This window comes from Notechis scutatus, chromosome 1 (genome assembly GCF_049901735.1).
Source record: "Notechis scutatus isolate UNSWTSFEM ecotype Mainland chromosome 1, rNotScu1.2, whole genome shotgun sequence".
Lineage (NCBI taxonomy): Eukaryota > Metazoa > Chordata > Lepidosauria > Squamata > Elapidae > Notechis > Notechis scutatus.
Genome location: NC_142009.1, coordinates 6,084,199 through 6,105,694, shown reverse-complemented (window position 1 = coordinate 6,105,694; position 21,496 = coordinate 6,084,199). Strand labels below are relative to the sequence as shown.

Genomic DNA, 21,496 nt, shown 5'->3' with positions numbered 1-21,496 from the left:
ACTGAAGGCCTCTCTGCAGACAATAACAGAGCTCAGGATCGATCCAGAGCTTTGTGATCAGCTGCAGAGGCCTTCAGAAAAGCCTTACTAGCCTTGCCGGCTGCAGAAGAAATGGGCCGGCAAGGCAGGTGTCAGGGTGTGCGAGGCCTGGCTACAACTATCCAAATGTAAGTAGTAGGGCAGCTCCACCCCCCCCCCCACCATCCACCCTGATTTAATTTTTACCCGTCCGTTCTGGAGTGGGCGGGATCTTAATTAGGGCTTATTTTTGGGATAGGGCTTATATTGGGCACATGTGTAAAAAATCAAGCTAGGACTTATTTTCAGGGTAGGTCGTATTTTCAGGGGAAGAGGGTAATATAGGCGGGTATATGCATAACTTTTTATTTATTTAGTCATGTTTGTGTAGTGTATATTGGAGAGCTGTAGGCTGTCAGATTCCGGCAGTTCCCCCCTTTTTAAATCATGAGCCTTGAGCCAAACTTCCAAAACTTCAGAAGGATTTATTGGGAGTTAACATGCCGGCATTGCCTGGGTGTAGCTGACTCTGAGACACATAATTCATTGTCACCCTTGACCCTGGTTTTCCCCCCACCCTCTGGGTGTATCCTAATTCATATTCTCCAATGGGACACATACATAGCCCAGAGTCATCAATCATGCTCTCCAGGTAGAATTTTGCATGGCAGAAACTTCAGTCACCTAGTTACTATCTTTGAAAATATTTATGGAATGCAGTTTCAGTTTGCAAGCAGCTGCACTGCTCCCCCCTCTCTTTCTATTGGCAACACTAAAAAGACCAGAGAAATATCTTATGAGTTGACATAGGCAATGAAATTTCATTTTAATATATGCTGATTAGTGTACATTCAAAGTGACAATAAACTTGTTCTAAGATGCTTGGCAATTGGTTCAACATTTATGACGGTCGCGTAACCCCTGGAGATCCGCTTTTGCGACCTTCTGACAAAGCAGAGTCAATGGGGAAGCCAGAGTCGCTTAACGACGGCGTTGCTCACTTAACAATCACAGTGATTCACTTAACAACTGTGGCACAAAAGGTGGTAAAATGGGGGGAAACTCACTTAGCGATTGTTTCATTCCCTTAGCAACAAAAATGTTGGGCTCAGCTGTGGTCTTAAGTCGAGGACTAGCTGTAAATGCATTCAATAGAAAGCCAAGGAGGACATTTTGGGGGACATTCAGCTGAAAACGCATTCAAGCCAAGAGAAAAGTAATTTCAGTTTAAAAGAGGGTCAGAACCTCACAGATGATAAGAGGACATGAACGTTGGTCACCAATTTCACCCCGGGTCGTTTTTTGAGAGAGCGCACTTTTCCTTCCAATTTAGATTTTAATACAGTGATTGGGGACCAAGGGAACTGATTAAAACATATTTTAATCTATAAAAGCCTCGCACAAAAGGAAGAGCAATTGTCACAGAAAGGGAGGCGAAATCCTGAAACTCAATTTAATTTCTGCCTGCCGGCAAAAGCTCATCAAAGACTCCACGAGATCATCAGAGAACACACTTTAAACACAAACACACACACACACACAAGCGCACACACCAAGAGTCTTAGACCTATGGAAACTGTGCCAGATAAGACATTTTCTCCCCCGTGAGAAACTTAATTTTTCCATCTCAGAAAAAAATAAAATGTGAATCGATGCTCAACGGATTAGAACAGACTGACTTCCAGCCTCGAGATATTTATCCTTTAAAATTGGACAAGAAAAGACAGCATGGAGAAATAAACGTGTAGCTAATATCATGGTAAGAAACAGAAACAACTATCATTATTATTATTATTATTAATTATTATTATTATTATTATTATTATTATTCAATCCCCAAAGGAGTCCAGACCAATGTGTCATACGCTTGGTTCATTTCTTGCCATCTAAGGCAAAGGTCTTCAAATGTGGCATATTTAAGACTTGTGGACTTCAACTCCCAGAATCCCCCAGCCAGCATGCTTGAAGATGGACGGACTTCCACTCCCAGAATCCCCCAGCCGGCATGCTTTAAGATGGGCGGACTTCCACTCCCAGAATCCCCCAGCCAGATGCTTTAAGGGAGGGTGGACTTCCACTCCCAGAATCCCCCAGCCGGCATGCTTTAAGATGGGCGGACTTCCATTCCCACAATTCTCCAGCCTGCATGCTTTAAGAGGGATGAACTTCAACTCCCAGAATTCCCCACTGCATTGCTGGCTGGGGAATTCTGGGGGTTGAAGTCCACCCAATCTTTAAAGGGGCCAAGGTTGAGAAACCGATCAAAATAATCCCCACTGACAAGCAGCCAATGCAGATATCCACCATCACCGCAACAATTATCAGCAGAATTGGGTTCCCGTCGCACAACTCACCTCTCTCTGCTCGCTGCAGATCTTACAGAACCAAACGGGCCGTTTGTGGGGAACCCCCGGCGTTTCTATGCCACACTTTGTGCAAACTTTCTGGGGAGACAGAAGGAAAAAAGTCAAACATTCCAAAACCTGGAGATACCAGGTGGGACGTGGAGGAGAAAGCATCAATCTCTAAAATTGTGGGGAAATGCCCTGCCTCCTGCAAAGGAAGAAGTTGAAATCTATAAATATTAATTGCTAAAAAAAACACCCCAGATTTCCCTCCAAGTTTCTTGGCGGTCCTCGACTTACAACCACGATTGGGCCCAAAATGTCTGTTGCTAAGCAAGGCAGTGTTTGGGCGAGTTTTTCCCCGCGTTTTACAACCGTTCTAGACACCGTTGTTAAGCGAATCACTGCACTCGTTTAAAGTGAATCGCGTGGTCCTTCAGCAAATCTGGTTTCTTTGGCGGAAGCTGGCTGGGAATGTCACAAAAGGGGATCATGGGACGCTACAACCGTCGTAAATACGAACCAGTTCCCAAGTGCCCCACTGGTCAGGTGACCATAGGGATGCTGGAATAGTCATAATTCTGAAACATGGTCATAAGTCTTTTTTTTTTTCAGTGTTGTAGGTTTGAATGGTCACTAAACTCTAAAAACTGTCTTGGTTAACAACGGAAATTGGGGATTCAGTTGTGGTCGTAATTCGAGGACTACTGTATTAACCTCGGATCTGAAGTTTCCTTCTAAATATTGGAACTTCGACCCCAAAATATTTTTCCACAATGCACCTGAGGTACCCTTGTTTGAGACTCAAATACGGGTAGTCCTCAACTTACAACAGTTCATTTTTCTTTTGAAGATGTTTCACTTCTCATCCAAGAATCTCCAGCACTGACTGGATGGTGGGGAATGGAACAGCTGGTCATTTGCATCCTTTTAGAGGGTCGTTGAGGCCACCTGGAGATTTATTTATCTGTGTCCTCGGGGTCACCTGAGTGGTGCAAATGGGTGTGGAGCCTTCTGGGAACTGCTGAAAGGACTGTGATGTAGAAAGCTTTACATCTAGTTTGCACAACTAAGGTTACCCTGAGGACACAGATAAACCTCTAAGTGGCCTCAATGACTTTCTAAAAGGATGCAAATGACCAGCTGTCTGCAAGGAGTATAAATCCTTCCATTTCCCACCATCCAGTCAGAGCTGAAGAAGCTTCTTGGATGAGAAGAGAAACGTCTTCAAAGAAAAGCCAGAAAGTCCAGTTGCCTCTTGAAAAAAGCACCTTTGGGACTCCAAGTATCTTCAATGACTCTTTAAAAGGTTGCAAATGACCAGCTGTCTGCAAGGAGTATAAATCCTTCCATTCCCCACCATCCAGTCAGAACTGAAGAAGCTCCTCGGATGAGAAGCAAAAGGTCTTCAAAGAAAAGCCAGAAAGTCCAGTTGCCTCTTGAAAAAAGCACCTTTGGGACTCCAAGTATCTTCAATGACTCTTTAAAAGGTTGCAAATGACCAGCTGTCTGCAAGGAGTATAAATCCTTCCATTTCCCACCATCCAGTCAGAACTGAAGAAGCTCCTCGGATGAGAAGCAAAAGGTCTTCAAAGAAAAGCCAGAAAGTCCAGTTGCCTCTTGAAAAAAGCACCTTTGGGACTCCAAGTATCTTCAACGACTCTTTAAAAGGTTGCAAATGACCAGCTGTCTGCAAGGAGAATAAATCCTTCCATTCCCCACTATCCAGTCAGAGCTGAAGAAGCTCCTCGGATGAGAAGAGAAACATCTTCAACTAAAAACCAGAAAGTCCAGTTGCCTCCTGAAAAAGCACCTTTGGGACAACCAAGACCTGGATGATTTGAGAATCTCCCACGGACACACACGTTCAAATGAAATTTCGATCTCCCCTAATCGGATTACGCCCAGAACGAACCACCAAGGCCTTTGTGTTTCCCTCTTCTGATTTCCAAGACCAGCCAGCAAAAAAAGAGAGAGAACCAGACGTTGTTTTTTTTTTCCAGCCATCTGGACAAGCTGAACCAGCCCGCGGGGCAAAGTAGTTCAGAAAGATTTCAAAAGAGCTGCAGGTCCCCAACAGAAGGAATAAAATCAAACGGAAGACTCAATAAAAAGAGAATTTAAAAGAGAAATAAATCAATTTCCACAGCGAGGTGGAGTAGCCATCTCCCTTGCGCAGCACCTGTAAATTAATGCCGCCGGCCGTATCCGCAACAGGCATGGATAGGATGCTGAATAGCCACAGGAGGTTGAAAAGAGTCAACCAGTGGGCAGTCTCAGCCAAAAAAGGTTTAGGCAAGAAAAACCAAATGGCTCAACAGCAGTAACTGCGAGAGGGATCAGAATACAGACTACGAGTACCATTTCAGATAAAGCGTTGTGCAATCTCTTCTTAAAAACTCCTGGTGTTGGAGCATTTACAACTTCTGGAGGGAAGTTGTTCCACTGATGAATTGTTCTCACTGACAGGAAATGTCTCCTTAGTTCTAGGTTGCTCCTTGTTGAGGTAATTCCCCTTTAGGAGAATGAGCGCATACAGGGAGACGTAATTGAGAGTAGTGTTGGAATAATACACACACAGCACACAGATACACTGTACAGTAAATGTAAGTTTTTACTTCCAGAAAGGTTTAAAGCAAAGTCCAAAATAAGCAATCCAAAGTCATTCACAAGTAAATCAGTCAGTTTTTCAATCCAGGGATAATTCAATAACAAAGTCCAGTGTCAAAAACAGTTCAGTAACAAACTTACATCAAATCCAGTAATATCAGTCAATTAGAAGAAATGGAGCAATGGGCAATACTTTCCAACAGAAGGAAACAGAGATACTCACTCAGACACACTCTCTTCTGAGACTAAGACTAAGACAATCCAGGTTTCTGGCTCCATCTTATGGCTGTTTGAAAAACCACACCTAATTACAGTTTTGCATTTTCTTAAAGTTACAGTTTTAAAATGTTTATCCTGGTTTATATATTTCTAACCCAAATACCTGTTAGGTGACTTATATTCCTAACACTTTTCTCCTGGATTAGTTTCCATCTGTTGTTTCTTGTCCTGCCTTCAGGGGCTTTGGAGAACAGCTTGACAAGCTCGACAACTCCAAGGTCTGGGAATCCTGGTGGACAATCACTTAAACATGAGCCAGCCGTGTGCTGCAGCAGCCAAAAAGTCAACACAGTTGTTCTGCCCCTTAATTACTAGCTGAATATAAGGCAGACAGATAACTCTACGAAGCATCCATACCAAGTTTCTTTATTGGGTCATCGGGTATCCTCATACATAACTCACGGTTACGTCGAGATTCATCTCGATGTCCAAATCTTTGCATAGCTGAATTCATAGTGTGAAGAATAGTTATCTTTTCATTGATACCTCAGCACGATGCTGGGGTCCATGCAAGAATGAAGGAACCTCCCCCAACCCACCAAGGGTCAATTCAGTGACCAATCAGGATTACAGATGTGAACCCCATGACACGGACTACATTTCCCAGGATACCTTAACTACATTTGCCATGATGCATTCCCTTAAGGGGACAGCTCCCAATTCCTAATTAACTGTCTCAATTCCCATTACCTATAAACTGTCTGGACAGCACAAGAGTCCTTAGGTTTTGTTGCCACGATGTAAAAAAAAAATGTTGAAAGAAAGAGTGCAGAGAAGAGCAACGAAGAGGATTAAGGGACTGGAGGCTAAAACATATAAAGAACAACTGCAGGAATTGGGTACACCTTAGTTTAGTGTAATGAAGTACTAGGTGGGACACAATAGCAGTATTCCAATATTTGAGGGGCTGCCACAAGAGAAGAGGGGGTCAATTTATTCTCCAGAGCAATGGATGGTACAAGACCAATGGATGGAAACAAGTCAAGGAGAGAAGCAATCTAGAACTAAGGGGAAATTTCCTGACAGTGAATTTTGGGCAACCAAACAGAGCCACTGCACCATTCGGTTACTAAATGATTGGCTGCCGTGAAAGCAAATTCATACAGCTTCCTGAATGATGTTGTCCTCTTGTTCAGAACCCAATTCCAGTTTTCTAATTTTGCTTATTATCTCTGTCAAAAGACGATCGAGCTAAATTGCATTTGGACACCAAGCCTTCCCTCTTGTGGAGCTTATAAAATTGGGAAATCCGCTAACCTGCTTTTTCCTTTGTCATTATTATTTATAGATACAGCATTAAAAAAAAACAACCTTGCCGTATCACCCAAGAAACAGCACTTTTCCTTCCCTTCAGAAAGGCCAGACAGAGAGAATAAATAAATATAAATCAATAAATAACATTTCTGCCGGGAGATTATTGACAGTTAATTAAAACACCAATTTTTTTTACAAAATAAAAAACAGAACAAAATAAAATAGCCTTGGGGAATCATCCGAAATGTTAATTTTAACAGTTCAACGGGAGGACCAAGAATAATTAGAAGGCTGTTAATCTATAGCCTAATTAACTGCAGAATTTCTGCTTTGATTGATATCGGCTGTCGGAAGGTGGGGAGCGGAGTGGAGCAGGAAGAGGCATAGGAAAATGGCTAGACGACCTGCTCATCCACTCGGAGAGTGAGGAGGTTGGGGAGGAACATGGGCCAGTCCTGGAGTCTGGAGAAGGCTCTGAGGAGGGGTCTGCTGTCCGACAGTTATCAGTTGCCTTTGGAGTCAGAGATCAGCGAGGCAGAAGAACAGCTGGAGCCTGTTCCCAGTGTGCGCATGCACAGAGCTGCCAGGAGAAGGGAACAGCTATGGAACAAGGGTTGACTTGGGAGTAAAGGCTCAGGTGGATGGTGAAGGCCCCTCCCGTAGGGAATAAAGAGGAGCAAAAGGGGAGGGGTGTTTGCAGCAAACAATTAGTTCAATTCATTAGGGGGGAACATCTGTTCCTGATTCCTTTCCAAGTATTGTCTGCTACAGAGTGGCGTTTGGAAGATATTGGCCTGGCAACTCTCCAAGCCTGATGAAGGTCTGTTAATTGTGATCTCTTGAAAGACTGTTTGCCGGGACTTGGCTGGAGAGGAATTCCCTTTAATAACCTAAATAAAAAGGGTTTTATCGGAACGAGGAGTTGGCTTCATGATCTTGGGAAGGCTGGGTCAGAACAATTCAATCCTAACCAGCTCAAGATTGACTCCAGCAATACAGCTAGTTCTCAACTTACAATAGCTTAACGACCATTCCAAGTTACAACGGCACTGCAAAAAAAGGACTTATGGCCATTTTTCATAGTTACCCCCTTTGTCACCACCCAATGGTCACATGATATAATTCAGTTGCTTGGCTACTGACTCATATTTACCACCATAGCAGTGTCCCCGGGGGTCATGTGATCCCCTTTAGCGACCTTCTGACAAGAAACATCAATGAGGAAGCCAGACTCACTTAATGTGATGACCCAAAGGGGCGTGGCCCAAAGGCAACATAGTCAGATAAGCAAGAAGAATCCCTTTATTAGCTCCAACTTTGCCCCCAGTGTCCTGGTTACCTTCTGGGCTGGAGAAAAACTCTCCCAGAAACAGCCTTTAACTGCAGAGAATCAAGTCCAAAACATGATCAACAAAAACTGTAACTATAAGTCCAATCAAGGCAAAATGAGGTAATTAGTCCGGCAGGCAGGAGCAAGAATTCCAGATGTGAAGGCACAGCAATAACTCAACACAGTTGGGAAGTTGCCAGGAACACAAATAAGCAAAGTCAACACAAGATAAACTCAAATTTGTTCCCAGCAGCCACTGCACTCAGCATGCATTTCTTTTAAACTCTCATTCCCAGGTGTGGCTAATGAAGGGAATCAGGGCCCTTTCCTCCTCCGTAAGCCACGCGACTTATGTTGCTCTCTTCTCTGTTCCTCCCTGCGTGCCCTAACATGAAGAGGGGGGTGGGCCTAGGTCTTCCTCTACCTCTCCCCCCTGCTCTGCCCAGCCTGACTTTGCCCTTCCCCAATTTCCTCCACAGCCAACGGAGCCACACTCCTTGGATTCAGACTCCAACAGGGGCATGACAATTAACAGCTGGGGTTACTAACTTATCAACTGCAGGGATTCACTTCACAGCTATGGCCAGAATGGTCATAAAACGGGGCCAAAACTCCCTGAACAACCGCCTCTCTCAACAACATAAATCGTAGCTGTAGAGTCGAGGACTACCTGTACTGCAATGGTTGTTAAGCGCTGTCGTATCTTTGAACGGTCGCTAAAAATGAAAGGGTTGTAAGTCGAGGACTCACCTGTGTTACGATCGGCGTGAGAAGAAGCAGAACGGCAGGCATATTACTGGGATCGATTGCAAAAAAACAAAAAAAATTCCCAACGCACCTTTCAAAAGTCGCCCGAGCCAGGATAAGTTTCCAAAGGACACCTCAAATATTTTTCTAGGCCACACCTGAAGCCGGGGGCTAACTTACCTTTTTGCAGTCTTGGCAAAACACCGCCGTGCTCCCCAAAAACCCCAGGCCTTCCCCGCAGAGCAGGCACTGGGACGACCCATTGCCCAGGACGTTTTTCTGCATGTTCTCCAGCCGTTCCACCAGGCGCCTGCGAGGCAAGAGACTCCTGTCAAAACAGCCAATCCAACCGACAACTGCAGTTGTTAAGTGAGGAACCCGGTTGTTAAGCGAACCTGGCTTCCCTCATTGACTCTGCTTGCCAGAAGGCCGCAAAAGGGGATCACGTGACCCTGCAATTGTCATGACTACAAGTCAGTTGCCGAGTGTCCGAATTTTGGTCGTAAGAGTGAAAAACGGTCATAAGTCACTTTTTCCCATGCCGTTGGAGCTTCCAACAGTCCCTGAACAAACTTCTAAGTCGAGGACTACTGTGCAAATCTGAGACAATCATGCAGTCCCCTGCTTAATGACTTCCAGGAGTTACGACTGTAATTCCGGGAACCTCCCAACCCCCCTACGCACGTGCATGCAATCCCCACCCACCCACCCCCATCGCCCCCTTACCTGCACTGCACCTTACAGCTGATTTTCAGCCGGTTTGAGGCCTTTTTCGGCCTCCCAAAGGCTTGAGGAAGGCTTCTGCAGGCTTTGCAGGCCGAAAACTAGGCCCGTTTCGTCACTTCCGGTATTTTTGGAAAAAAACAGGAAGTGATGAAACTGAGCCAGTTTTCAGCCTGCAAAGCTTGCAGAAGCCTTCCTCAAGCCTTTGGGAGGCCGAAAAGGCCTCAAACCGCCGAAAATTAGCTGTGAGGCACGCCCAAGCCCAGTGAGGTAAGTTTGCCTGCAGCTCGCGTGCTGGCACAAATGGCTCTGCGTGCCATAGGTTCACCATCACGGATATACAGGGTTTCCTGCCTGAGCAGGGGGAGGTTGGACTAGAAGACCTCAAAGGTCCCTTCCAACTCTGTTATTCTGTTAATTATGCAGTTAAAAACGGTCTATGGTACGTGATTTTCTTTTGTCCTGTGTTATATTCATTCGCTTCAAAAAAAGAAAAAACCTTTCCATGAGTGTTTTTTCTTTCTTTGACATTGTAAATATTTTTATCCTAATTATCTGTTTCCTTTTCTTTGATAGTGTGTGTGTGTATACACATACATACGCACACATATCCCAATTATCTCAGCTTTCTTTTTCCTGTGTTGTCATTATTTCAAAAGCAATTATATATATATATATATATATTTAAATTAAAAAACAGACCCTCCCAACACAAGCACTATAAGGCTGCAGATAAAACAACTGTTTTCATCTCCAATTCACACAAGCGTGTGCAACCTACGGGAGCTCTAAACGCAATCGGGTGAACGTGCAAGACTTTACGGCTTACTTCTTCCAGGCCAGAACTAATAATCTCTGCTATTTTTCTCAAATCCCTTCTGCCCGATTTAATGCCACCGACCTTGAAAGTTAAAAGGTTTCCAAATCCTTTAGCAGACAGATAAAAGAGATAAATAGCTTTCATCCAAAGACCCAGACAATTACAAAAGGTATGAGTGACTGGATTTTTTTTTAAACCTATTTTAAAAAAAAAAATTCCAGCTAGGAAAATGGTTGTAATGGATTCTACCCACCACAAGATTCAAAGTCACTTTAGCCTCGCCCCAAAATACAATTTTTCAGGGACTTAGTAAGTAGAAAAGAAAAACGTTCCTCGGAGCAGCTACCCCGTCAATGGCTAAAGATTTCTCAGGAGCAAATCCTAGGTGTCTTTACTTTAAGGTTGTAATTCTTTTTAGAACAGTCACCCTGGCTGCAATATAAAAAAAAAAAAAGGTTCAAATAATGCAGAGCATTAACCCTGCTGAATGCTGCAGGATTATTATCTCAATTATTTCCAGAAGGTAGAAAGCCGGCTACAAAACACAGCTTAGCCATTTATCTTTCAACCAGACAAGCTCATGACCTGTTGGCTCATCCATTAAAAAGATGACGTGACTAGAATGAACAGTTAGAATTGGTTAGGTAGAATGTACATACATACATACATATACATACAAACATACATACATGTATGCATGTTTATGTGCAGGTGCGCATATATGCGTAAGTATATGTATTTATATACACCAGATAGACACTAGATAGACAAGATAGAAGATAGATAGATAGATAGATAGATAGATAGATAGATAGATAGATAGATAGATAGATAGACGGATAGAGAAAGGCAGAGATAGATGGAGATAGATAATAGATAGATATAGATAGATAAGATAGATAGATAAATAGACTAGACAGAGAGAAGGATAGATAAAGAAGCAGAAAGAAAGATGGAGAAAGAAAGAAAGAAAGAAAGAAAGAAAGAAAGAAAGAAAGAAAGAAAGAAAGAAAGAAAGAAAGAAAGAAAGAAAGAAAGAAAGAAAGATAAACAGACAGGCAGGCAAGCAAGCAAGCAGGCAAGTACCCTATTCTCTTCTGCTCGATTATGTCCAGCTTCTCGGCTCTTTGGATGACCGCCAGAATGACCTCCATTTCTTTCGAATCCAGAGCTTGCATCTTCCTCTGACGGTCCGTTTGGAAAGTGTGCACCGACCAACCGGTGTGAAGCCTGCAAAGGAAACAAACTAGTTTTTTTTTTAAAAAAAAAATTCAGCCAATCAGGGTTTCTGTTTCTTTAAAGGCAGAATTTGCATACCTAAATGCGGGTTGGCTCGAATTTACGACCATTTTTAAAATTTCTATAAGAAGAGATTGAAGAACCATTTGTCGGAAGTGGCGTAGTAGGGTTCTCCTGTTCGAGCAGGGGGTTGGACTAGAAGACCTCCAAGGTCCCTTCCAACTCTTGTGATTCTGTTAAAACCACTGCAGCATCCCCAATGATGGTCACATCATGACTAAAATTCGGACGCCTTGCAACTGTCTCATATTTATGACGGTCGCAATGTTCCAGGGTCATGTGATCCCTGTCCTGACCCAGGCTTCGTCAAACTTAATAAAACACAAACTGAATTTAAAAGTAAAATCTTTTTTTAATGCCACGCTGGGAATTACTTGCATTCCTAGCTAAAACTCATAAAACACAGTTCTTCCAGATAAGAGCACGCTGTTCAGTGCTGTTGAATGCTGCCAAGGAACAGACGTCCAGAAGTATTTCACGAGAAGAATACTACACTCCTCTGCTCAAAACAGAATATCTTATATCACCAGGCTTGAGATTTTGGGCTTGGACAACCTTGAATTACGCCGCCTACGGTTGGACTTAAGCGTAGTGCACAAAATTATCTGCTACAATGTCCTACCAGTCAATGACTACTTCAGCTTCAACCGCAACAATACAAGAGCACGCAACAGATACAAACTCAATGTCAACCGCTCCAAACTTGATTGCAAAAAGTATGACTTCAGCAACAGAGTGGTCAATGCCTGGAATGCACTACCTGACTCTGTTGTTATATCCTTAAACCCCCAAAACTTTAACCTCTGTTGACTGTTGACCTCATCCCATTCCTAAGAAGTCTGTAAGGGGCGTGCATAAGTGCACCATCGTGCCTACCGTCCCTGTCCTATTGTCCCCATTTATTCGTACCTCTTTCCTGTATTCTTACTCATGTTTATACTTATACCTATTATCTTGTAAGCAATTGACAAATCAAATCAATAAACAATTGATAACATAACATAAACCCAAAAACTCAGAAAAAAACAACAAGAGCACAGAGCTTCACGAAGGACTCAGAGATTACTGAACTACGTTGCTTCCTGCAAAGCTCTTCGTCATTGGGGACTGACTTTTATCCCTGATGGGAGGGGCAATCACCTCCCAGCCTTATTCCTGAGTCACTCCTTCTGTTTCAGCTGCTCTTGCCTTCTAGCAGCTCTGCGCATACGCAGGAACAGGCTCCCCTTGTTCCTCTGCCTCGCTGCTGCCAGACTCCGGAGGCTCTGAAGGCAGCACCCCACTCCCAGATGGTCCTGGCCCCTTCCCTGCATCGGATGCAGGACCCTCATCTGAGTCCTCCCCAGACTCCCTGACAGGTTCCCTTTCGTCCTCACTATCCGATTCCTCTGCCGTCTGCACCGGCTGCCGGCGAACCACAACAATCCATTTTGCGACCTTCTGACAAGCAAAGCCAATGGGGAAGCCAGATTCATTCAACGACTGTGGCCAGAAAGGTCGTAAAATGGGGGCAAAACTCACAATCTCGCTTAGCAGCGGATATTTTGGGCTCAATCGCTGGCGTAACTCAAGGACGACCTGCAGATCGTCTCCGAGACACCCCCCCCATCACGCCTTACAAGCAAGACTGAGCACGTTTCCATGAAGGAATGAGGAAAAAAAGATTCCAATTATGATCACGATTTGATTCAAGGATGGGAGAAAATTACAGATCCACCTACTTGGCGCGAAGGGCCAGGTGTCGGTCATTGGGACAAACCCACTGGTCATTCCCATTGCCAAAAATGGTTTCTGCCATGGATCAGCCAGGCCTGGGCCTGCGGAAAATGGAGTTAAACCTGCAGAGAGAGGGAGAGCGAGAGAGAGAGAGAGAAATAAATTATTTCAGAGAAAAAGTCATTTTTATTTTTATAAAAATTTTATTTGGGTTTTCACAAAACATAATACAAGTAAAATTTCTTTTTTTTTGAGAATAGCATGGTCCCGGGTTATCACTTCTCCATACAGACACAAATTCAATTTCATATTCATCTTTGTGTTCTATTCCATATCTTATTACTATTTTAACATTTTCTCAATAATGTTTCCCTTCCCTTAGTTTTCTCAATCTTACTCTTAATAATCTCGTTCCTTTCTAAATTCAATTATATATACCTTAGAAAAAGTTATTTTTAGAATAGAATAGAATAGAATAGAATAGAATAGAATAGAATAGAATAGAATAGAATAGAATAGAATAGAATAAGCTGGAAGGGACCTTGGAGGTCTTCTAGCCCAGCGCCCTACTCAAGCAGGAGAACCTCTAGACCAAGGGTCTACAATCTTAGCAACTTTAAGACTTGTGGACTTCAACTCCTAGAATTCCTGAGCTAAGATGAATGGAGGAGGAATTCTGGGAGTTGAAGTCCACAAGTCTTAAAGTTGCCAAGGTTGGAGACCCCTGGTCTAGACTCTTCTTAAAAACACCCAGTGATGAGTCTAGAGTCAATCACTTTTTTAACATTTTAATAAACCAAGGGTCTTCAAACTTAGCAAGTTTAAGACTTGTGGACTTCAACTCCCAGAATTCCTGAGCTAAGATGAATGGAGGAGGAATTCTGGGAGTTGAAGTCCACAAGTCTTAAAGTTGCCAAGGTTGGAGACCCCTGGTCTAGACTCTTCTTAAAAACACCCAGTGATGAGTCTAGAGTCAATCACTTTTTTAACATTTTAATAAACCAAGGGTCTTCAAACTTGGCAAGTTTAAGACTTGTGGACTTCAACTCCTAGAATTCCTGAGCTAACATGACTGGAGGAAGAATTCTGGGAGTTGAAGTCCACAAGTCTTTAAAGCTGTCAAGTTTGAAGACCCCTGTAATAAACCAAGTTTTACACACAGGCAGTTCTTGACATACGACCAAAATTGAGCCCAAAATTTATGGTGCTAAGCAAGACAGTTAAGTGAGTTTTGTCCCATGTTATGACCTTTCTTGCCACCATTGTTCAGCGAAGCCCTGTAGTTGTTAAGTTAGTAACCTGGTTGTTAAGTGAATCTGGCTTTTCCCCTTTGCTTGTCAGAAGGTCGCAAAAGGGGATCACGTGACCCCTGGGACACAGTGAACGTCATAAATGTGAGTCAATGGCCAAGCATCTAGATTTTGATCAAATGAGCAGGGAATGCTGCAAGTCGTAAGTGTGAAAAATGGTCGTAAGTCACTTTTTTTTAGTGCCATTGTAACTTTAGTGCCATTGTAACAATCACTAAATGTTGTAAGTTGAGGATTAGCTGTAGAAGAAAACAGTTTGGAGGAATAAGCACGGAGTAAATTTTACCTCAGTTTCTTGATAATTTTTTCCCTAAAAGGGGGTGATTTTAGAGCAGGGAACAGGTAGTCCTCAACTTACGACCATCATTGCCCCCCCCCCACATTTGTTGTTTAACAAGACAGTTAAAGGGGTTTTACAACCCATCTTGCCACAGTTGTTAAGTGAATCACTGCGGTTGTTAAGTTAATAACACAGTTAAGTGAATTTGGCTTCTCCATTGATTTTGCTTGTCAGAAGGTCACAAAAATGGAACACATAACCCCGGGGCACTGCAACTGTCATACATGTGAGTCAGTTGTCAAACGTCTGAATTTTGATCACACACGACCATAGGGATCCTGGCAAGAGTTGCAAGTGGAAGGAAGGAAGGAAGGAAGGAAGGAAGGAAGGAAGGAAGGAAGGAAGGAAGGAAGGAAGATGGAAGTTAGGAAGGAAGGAAAATGGGAGGCAGGGAGGGAGGAATAGAGGGAGGTGATAAAAGGAGAGGGAGGGAATAAAGGAAAGATAAGAATGTAAGGAAGTAAAGAAAGAAACAAAAATGGAAGGAAGGAAAAGTGAAGAGGAAGAGCAGGAGAAACGGAGGGAGGGAGAATGGAGAAAAGAGGAAGGAAGGAAGGAAGGAAGGAAGGAAGGAAGGAAGGAAGGAAGGAAGGAAGGAAGGAAGGAAGGAAAGAAGATGGAAGTTAGGAAGGAAGGAAAATGGGAGGCAGGAAGGAGGAATAGAGGGAGGTGATAAAAGGAGAGAGGGGGAATAAAGGAAAGATAAGAATGTAAGGAAGTAAAGAAAGAAACAAAAATGGAAGAAGGAAGGAAAAGTGAAGAGAAAGAGCAGGAGAAACGGAGGGAGGGAGAATGGAGAAAAGAGGAAGGAAGGAAGGAAGGAAGGAAGGAAGGAAGGAAGGAAGGAAGGAAGGAAGGAAGGAAGGAAGGAAGGAAGGAAAAGTAAAGAGGAAGAGAGGGAGAAACAGAGGGAGGGAGAACAGAAAAAAGAAGGAAGGAAGGAAGGTGGGGAGGGAGGGAGGAAGGAAGATAGGAAGGAAGGAAAAGTTGTCAAGCATCTGAATTTTGATCACACCACCACAGGGATGCTACAAGAATTGCAAGTGGGATAAATGGTCATAAATCACTTTTTTCAGTGCCGTTGTAACTTCGAACAGTCAGTAAACGAATGTTTGCAAGTTGAACACTTCCTGTATTGTAACCACAAATCCAACATAGATGTATCCGTGAAATACTTTATTGTTTTGTTCATTCAGGTGTCTGATTTTTGCCTGTGGAAAAATATATTCTCACACATTCTTTCTTTTTTGACAAGGAAAAAACAAACAATGTTCAAAAGCCAGCTTTCCTTCCTCTTCCAAATGGCCAAGGCCGGTTTCTGCCCAACTGCCTCACCCGAGCAGTATTGAAACTACGAATAGCTTGTCCTTGGCTTCTTTTGCAGACAGGAAAAAACACATTTTCCAGTCTATTCTTTTCCCAGGGCGAAAAAGGCTCCATTCTGGCAGTCAGAAGGAAGTGGGGAAGAGAGATTCTCAGCCCCTGATTTCCCAGCACCAAAAATGCACCCTTCCATCACACAAGACCAAAACAGGAGGACTGTGCTACTTACAACGTTTAAATTTAAAACAGGGTTTTACAAATTTGGCAACTTTAAGATGTGTGGACTTCCATTTCTAGAATTCCCCAGCCAGCCTGCTTTAAGATGGCTGGACTTCTACTCCCAGAATTCCTCAGCCGGCATGCTTTAAGATGGCTGGACTTCTACTCCCAGAATTCCTCAGCCGGCATGCTTTAAGATGGCTGGACTTCTACTCCCAGAATTCCTCAGCCGGAATGCTTTAAGATGGCTGGACTTCTACTCCCAGAATTCCTCAGCCGGAATGCTTTAAGATGGCTGGACTTCTACTCCCAGAATTCCTCAGCCGGCATGCTTTAAAATGGCTAGACTTCTACTCCCAGAATTCCTCAGCCGGCATGCTTTAAGATGGCTGGACTTCTACTCCCAGAATTCCTCAGCCGGTATGCTTTAAGATGGCTGGACTTCTACTCCCAGAATTCCTCAGCCGGCATGCTTTAAGATGGCTGGACTTCTACTCCCAGAATTCCTCAGCCGGCATGCTTTAAAATGGCTGGACTTCTACTCCCAGAATTCCTCAGCCGGAATGCTTTAAGATGGCTGGACTTCTACTCCCAGAATTCCTCAGCCGGAATGCTTTAAGATGGCTGGACTTCTACTCCCAGAATTTCTCAGCCGGCATTCTTTAAGATGGCTGGACTTCTACTCCCAGAATTCCTCAGCCGGCATGCTTTAAGATGGCTAGACTTCTACTCCCAGAATTCCTCAGCCGGAATGCTCTAAGATGGCTGGACCTCCACTCCTAGAATTCCCTAGGCAGCATAGGTTGGGAAACACTAGTCGAAAGCTGCAAGAGAAGGCCAGACTAACTTCATAACCCATCTTAGCTGTCCTAGCAAAGGACAATGGAGGCAGAGTCTTCCATTTTGAACAGGGTGCCCAGTTTATTTCCCTAAAAACCCTGTGGAAAAAAAAACTGCGTAAGGATGTAGTCCTCATGAGAGTGCAGTGCAGGTTTAAGAGGCCGCGGGGCTTAGGTGGTTTCATCTTGACGGGAGAAACTGGCAGAATTCTCCTCAGCTTATTACTTTCGTTATTTTACCACCAATTTTACCACTTTAAGCTGCCCAGAGTCACCTTGTGGTCAAGATGGGTGGCATATAAATTTAATTAATAAATAAATTGTTATGACCTGCTTGGTCACAACGTCCCATGGGGCTCATCTTTCTCAGCAAATATCCCTCCTCCTAAATATGACCTCAAAATGGCCTTTTTTCATCTTTTTGCAGCCTCACCCTACCATTATTTATTTTTTAGGGGGCAGAAAGGGGTTTTATATTCCCAAAGGATGAGTAGGAGGCCTTCTTGGAAATAAACAGGATGCCAAAGGACAGAGTTTAGCAAATTAGCTTCCTCTGGCTTTTAAACTCAAAGGGAAGTTAGTAGAAACTGAGGCCAGAGTAAAGGAGATGTTGACCTTTTATTACTTGGAATAAAAGCCAAGAGTCTCGCAGGACAGACACAACAGCCAGAAAATCAAGCAGCTTTAGTCACGCAGTGGAGAAAGGGAACCCATCAAATTAATTTTGCATGGTTTGTCTCTATCCTGCATTGGTGTAGAATGTATTAGTTTTGAGATATTAGACGTCCCCATCTTTGACTGGGGAGACCTTATAATTCTCTTCATCGAATTATCTTTTGCTTTTTACAACAGGTGACGGGAGGGAGGGAGGGAGGAGGAAGGAAAGGGAGGAAGGAAGGAAAGAAAGGAAGGAAAGAAAGAAAGAAAAAGGAAAAGAGAAAAAAAGGGAGGGAGGAAGAAAAAAAGAAATATTAGACAAGAAAGAAAGAGGGAGAAAGAAAAGAAGAAAGAAGAAGGAAGCAAAAGGAAAAAATAAAGAAAAAGAAGGAAGGCAGGAAGGAAAGAGAAGAAAAGAAAGAAAACGAAAGATATAAGAAAAAGAGAGACAAAGAAAGAAAAAGAAAATGAAAAAATGAAGGAAGGAAGGAAGAGAGGAAGAAGGAAGGAAGGGAGGGAGGGAGGGAGGGAGGGAGGGAGGGAGGGAGGGAGGAGGAAGGAAGGAAGGAAAGAAAGAAAGAAAGAAAGAAAGAAAGAAAGAAAGAAAGAAAGAAAGAAAGAAAGAAAGAAAGAAAGAAAGAAAATGAGAGGCAGGGAGAGAGGAATAGAGGAAGCCAATAAAAGGAAAGAGGGAGGGAGGAAAGGAAAGACACGAATGAATGGAAAAGAAACAAAAATAGAAAAAAAGAAATAGGAAGGAAGGAAGGAAGGAAAGATGAAATAGGGAGGAAAGAAGGAAAGGAAGAGATGGAGGTCAGAAAAAAGGAAGAATAAATATGGAAAAAGGAGGGAGGGAAGCCAGGACAGGAAGACAGGTAAGGTAATACCAAATGGAAAACTTGAATCTACCCAGACTAAATTCCAGGCCTGGTTTTGCACCTACCCACCCCAGCTTCCTTGCCAATACCTGGGCAACTATGATTATGCCAGGAAGTAACCATGGCAACCTGGACAAACAATCCCTGGTTGCTAGGAAGAGGCCACAGCAACAAGCAGCCAGGAGATTAGAGTGAAGGACCAGACATTCATCCCCACCCCACCCCCATGAAATGGTACCTCCAGGTGCTTGGACCGCAATTCCCAGAATTCCCAAGAAATGGAAAGCTAGGGATTCTGGGAGTTGCAGTCCCGCAGACTCACTTTCAGAAGCATAGCTCTAAGGAGAGTAGAAAAACATGGTCATGGAGATAAAACCCGGCACTGCCATTTTTATTCTGTCTCTTCATTGGCTTTTGCATGACTACAGCCTTGCCCCCCCCAACGTGTTTTATTTTATAATTTATTTAGCTACAAGTGGTCCTGCCTTACAATCATTCATTTAGTTATAACGGTACTGAAAAAAAGTGGCTTAGGATTGTTTTTTAGGACCTGTCGCAGCATACCCCGCCCCCTTGCTTGATCAAAATTCAGACATGTAGTAATTTGTAGTAGCCATTAAGATCCTGTAGATGGCGTGAGCAGCATACTGCAGAGTCTACCTATATGGGCCTTTTTGCTTTTTGTCCGATCTCATTCTCAATCTTGGGTCGGAACTTTCCGGACTTTCCGAACTTATAGGTGATCGCATTTTACTAACACCACCACTATTCTTAAGGATTGGTTGCGCGGTTTCACCCATGTGGTATCTATTTTCCAATCCTTATGCTGTATCTATGTTGCCTTTTGCTACTTGTAAAAACCCTATAAAATGTCAGTCAGACATCTTGGCACCCTGCCCAATGACTGGTCTTTGAAATCCATCACAGACACTTGGCAACTGACTCGTATTTACGACAGTCGCAGTGTATCCCCTTTTGCGACCTCCTGACAATGGGAAAGCCGGATTCGCTTAACAACCGTGGGACTCACTTAACGACTGCGGTGATTCGCTTCACAACTATGGTCGTAAAATGGGGGACAACTCACTGAGCAACCATGATTTGCTTAAGAACTGTGAATTGCTCAACCACTGTGACAAGAATCGTCATAAAATGCGGCACAACTCACTTAGCCAACGCCTTCCTTAGCAATGGGGGAAGTCCGATTCGCTTTAACAACCATGGGACTAACTTAATGACTGCCGTGACCCACCTAACAACTGTGGCAAGAAAAACCGTCAAACGGGACTAAACTCAGCATCCTCGTGGCCGCGTGATTGAAATCCAGACGCAAACCGACTCATATTTACGACGGGGTTGTGCAATCCCCTTCGGTGACCTTCCGACAAGCCACGAGGGAAACCCGATTCGCTTAACAAGCATGTGACTCACTGAACGACTGCTGCAATTCCCTGAACTTATGGCAAGGAAAGGAAAGGCATCCAATGGGGCAAAACTCGCTTCACAGCTGTCCTGCTTAACACCAGAAATCTTGGGACTCCTACTCCTGGTCGTAACCCAAGGACTCCTGTCCCCATCAGTTTAGCTGCGTAATCTTTGCAAGGCTGAACTTTGATCGGCTCTGCTGAAGCTCAGTTGCCCCCTCCGCCTCCTGGCTTGTTTTCCTGCAGCAACAGGTTTGCAAAGGCGAAAGGGAGAGAGAGAGAGAGAGAGAAGCTTTGCTTCCCAACAAGGAAATTTGACTTTTGGAAAAACAAAAAGCGAGCAAATAAAAACCGAGTTTTATTCAGGCCTTTTATTTACAGGGGGGCGGGGAAGAGTCCCGAAAGGAAGCAAAAAAGGCAAAGCGAAGCTTTCTTTACTTTCTCTTGCTTATTAAAATATTATTTTAAAAAAGGAAAAAAAGAAATTAAGAGAGAAAAGCAAGAGGCAGGAAGAGGGTTTTGGGGGCGCTTTGCACAAAGAGTGCCAAAATATATATATATATCCCCGTGTGATTTAAGGGGGCGTCCCGTCCTCCCGCCACATTTTGAAGAAGTGCCTTTTGCAAAAAGGACGGGGGCGGGGAGAGAAGTAGGAATTTTGCCTGGCCCTGACACACGCATTGCACGCTCCCCTGAAGGCTGGAGAGAAGAGGAGTGCTTTACAACCCCCACCGGGCCATTTAGAGGAGGGGGCGTCCCGCCAGATGTGGGAGAGAGAAAAGTGCCTTTTGGAAAAGGAAAAGGGGCGGAAAGTCGGAATTTTGCAACGTCCTGACACTCTCACGCATTGCACACTCACCTGAAAGCTGGAGAGTTGCTTGTCTGGGGGAGGGTGTCGTCCAGGAGCACCAGGCGCGTGCAAGACACCCCCCACACACACACACGACAGCAACGCTTCGCAAAAAGCAAAAGAAAAAGTAATAACCAAGGCTGCTAACCATTAAATAAATACAGGGGCCAACCGTCCAAAAGGCGGACAGTGGCTGGGCGGGTGGCAAACTCCGGGCTGGATTCCCTGAACGGATTGCAGCTGTCAGGAAAAGCCAGGTGAGATAGGTCGGCTTAACCAGCCCAGTTGTGTGTTGTTGCGAGTGTGTGACAGCTGTGCAGAGGGGCCAAAAGGAAGAGGCCAGATCCGGCCAGGCAGAAAGAAGGAAAAGTGACTCAAAGGGGTGGACTCCTATTTTCTTTTTCCTCCTATTGTAAATAAGTTCATGGAGGTGCTAAATCCTTTCCTTGCAAGGGAAGAAAATAAATATCATATTTCACAGGGAGTCCTCGACTTATTATCACAATGGAGCCCCC

The 21,496-nt window shown here is 43.9% G+C and overlaps 1 protein-coding gene across 1 annotated transcript in view; it reads right to left on the bottom strand.

Annotated features, from left to right (window-relative positions):
• The window catches only part of RPH3AL (rabphilin 3A like (without C2 domains)), a 37,398-nt gene extending 16,199 nt beyond the window's left edge, over nucleotides 1-21,199 (bottom strand). The window contains exons 1-5 of the mRNA XM_026689586.2: nucleotides 20,991-21,199; nucleotides 13,147-13,263; nucleotides 11,213-11,356; nucleotides 8,764-8,893; nucleotides 2,373-2,462 (exon numbers count right to left, since the gene is read on the bottom strand). Coding sequence (XP_026545371.1) covers nucleotides 2,373-2,462; nucleotides 8,764-8,893; nucleotides 11,213-11,356; nucleotides 13,147-13,223 — 441 coding nt within the window. The 5' untranslated portion in view covers nucleotides 13,224-13,263; nucleotides 20,991-21,199. The remainder of the gene's footprint in view (nucleotides 1-2,372; nucleotides 2,463-8,763; nucleotides 8,894-11,212; nucleotides 11,357-13,146; nucleotides 13,264-20,990) is intronic.
• Between the last annotated feature and the right edge of the window lie 297 nt (nucleotides 21,200-21,496).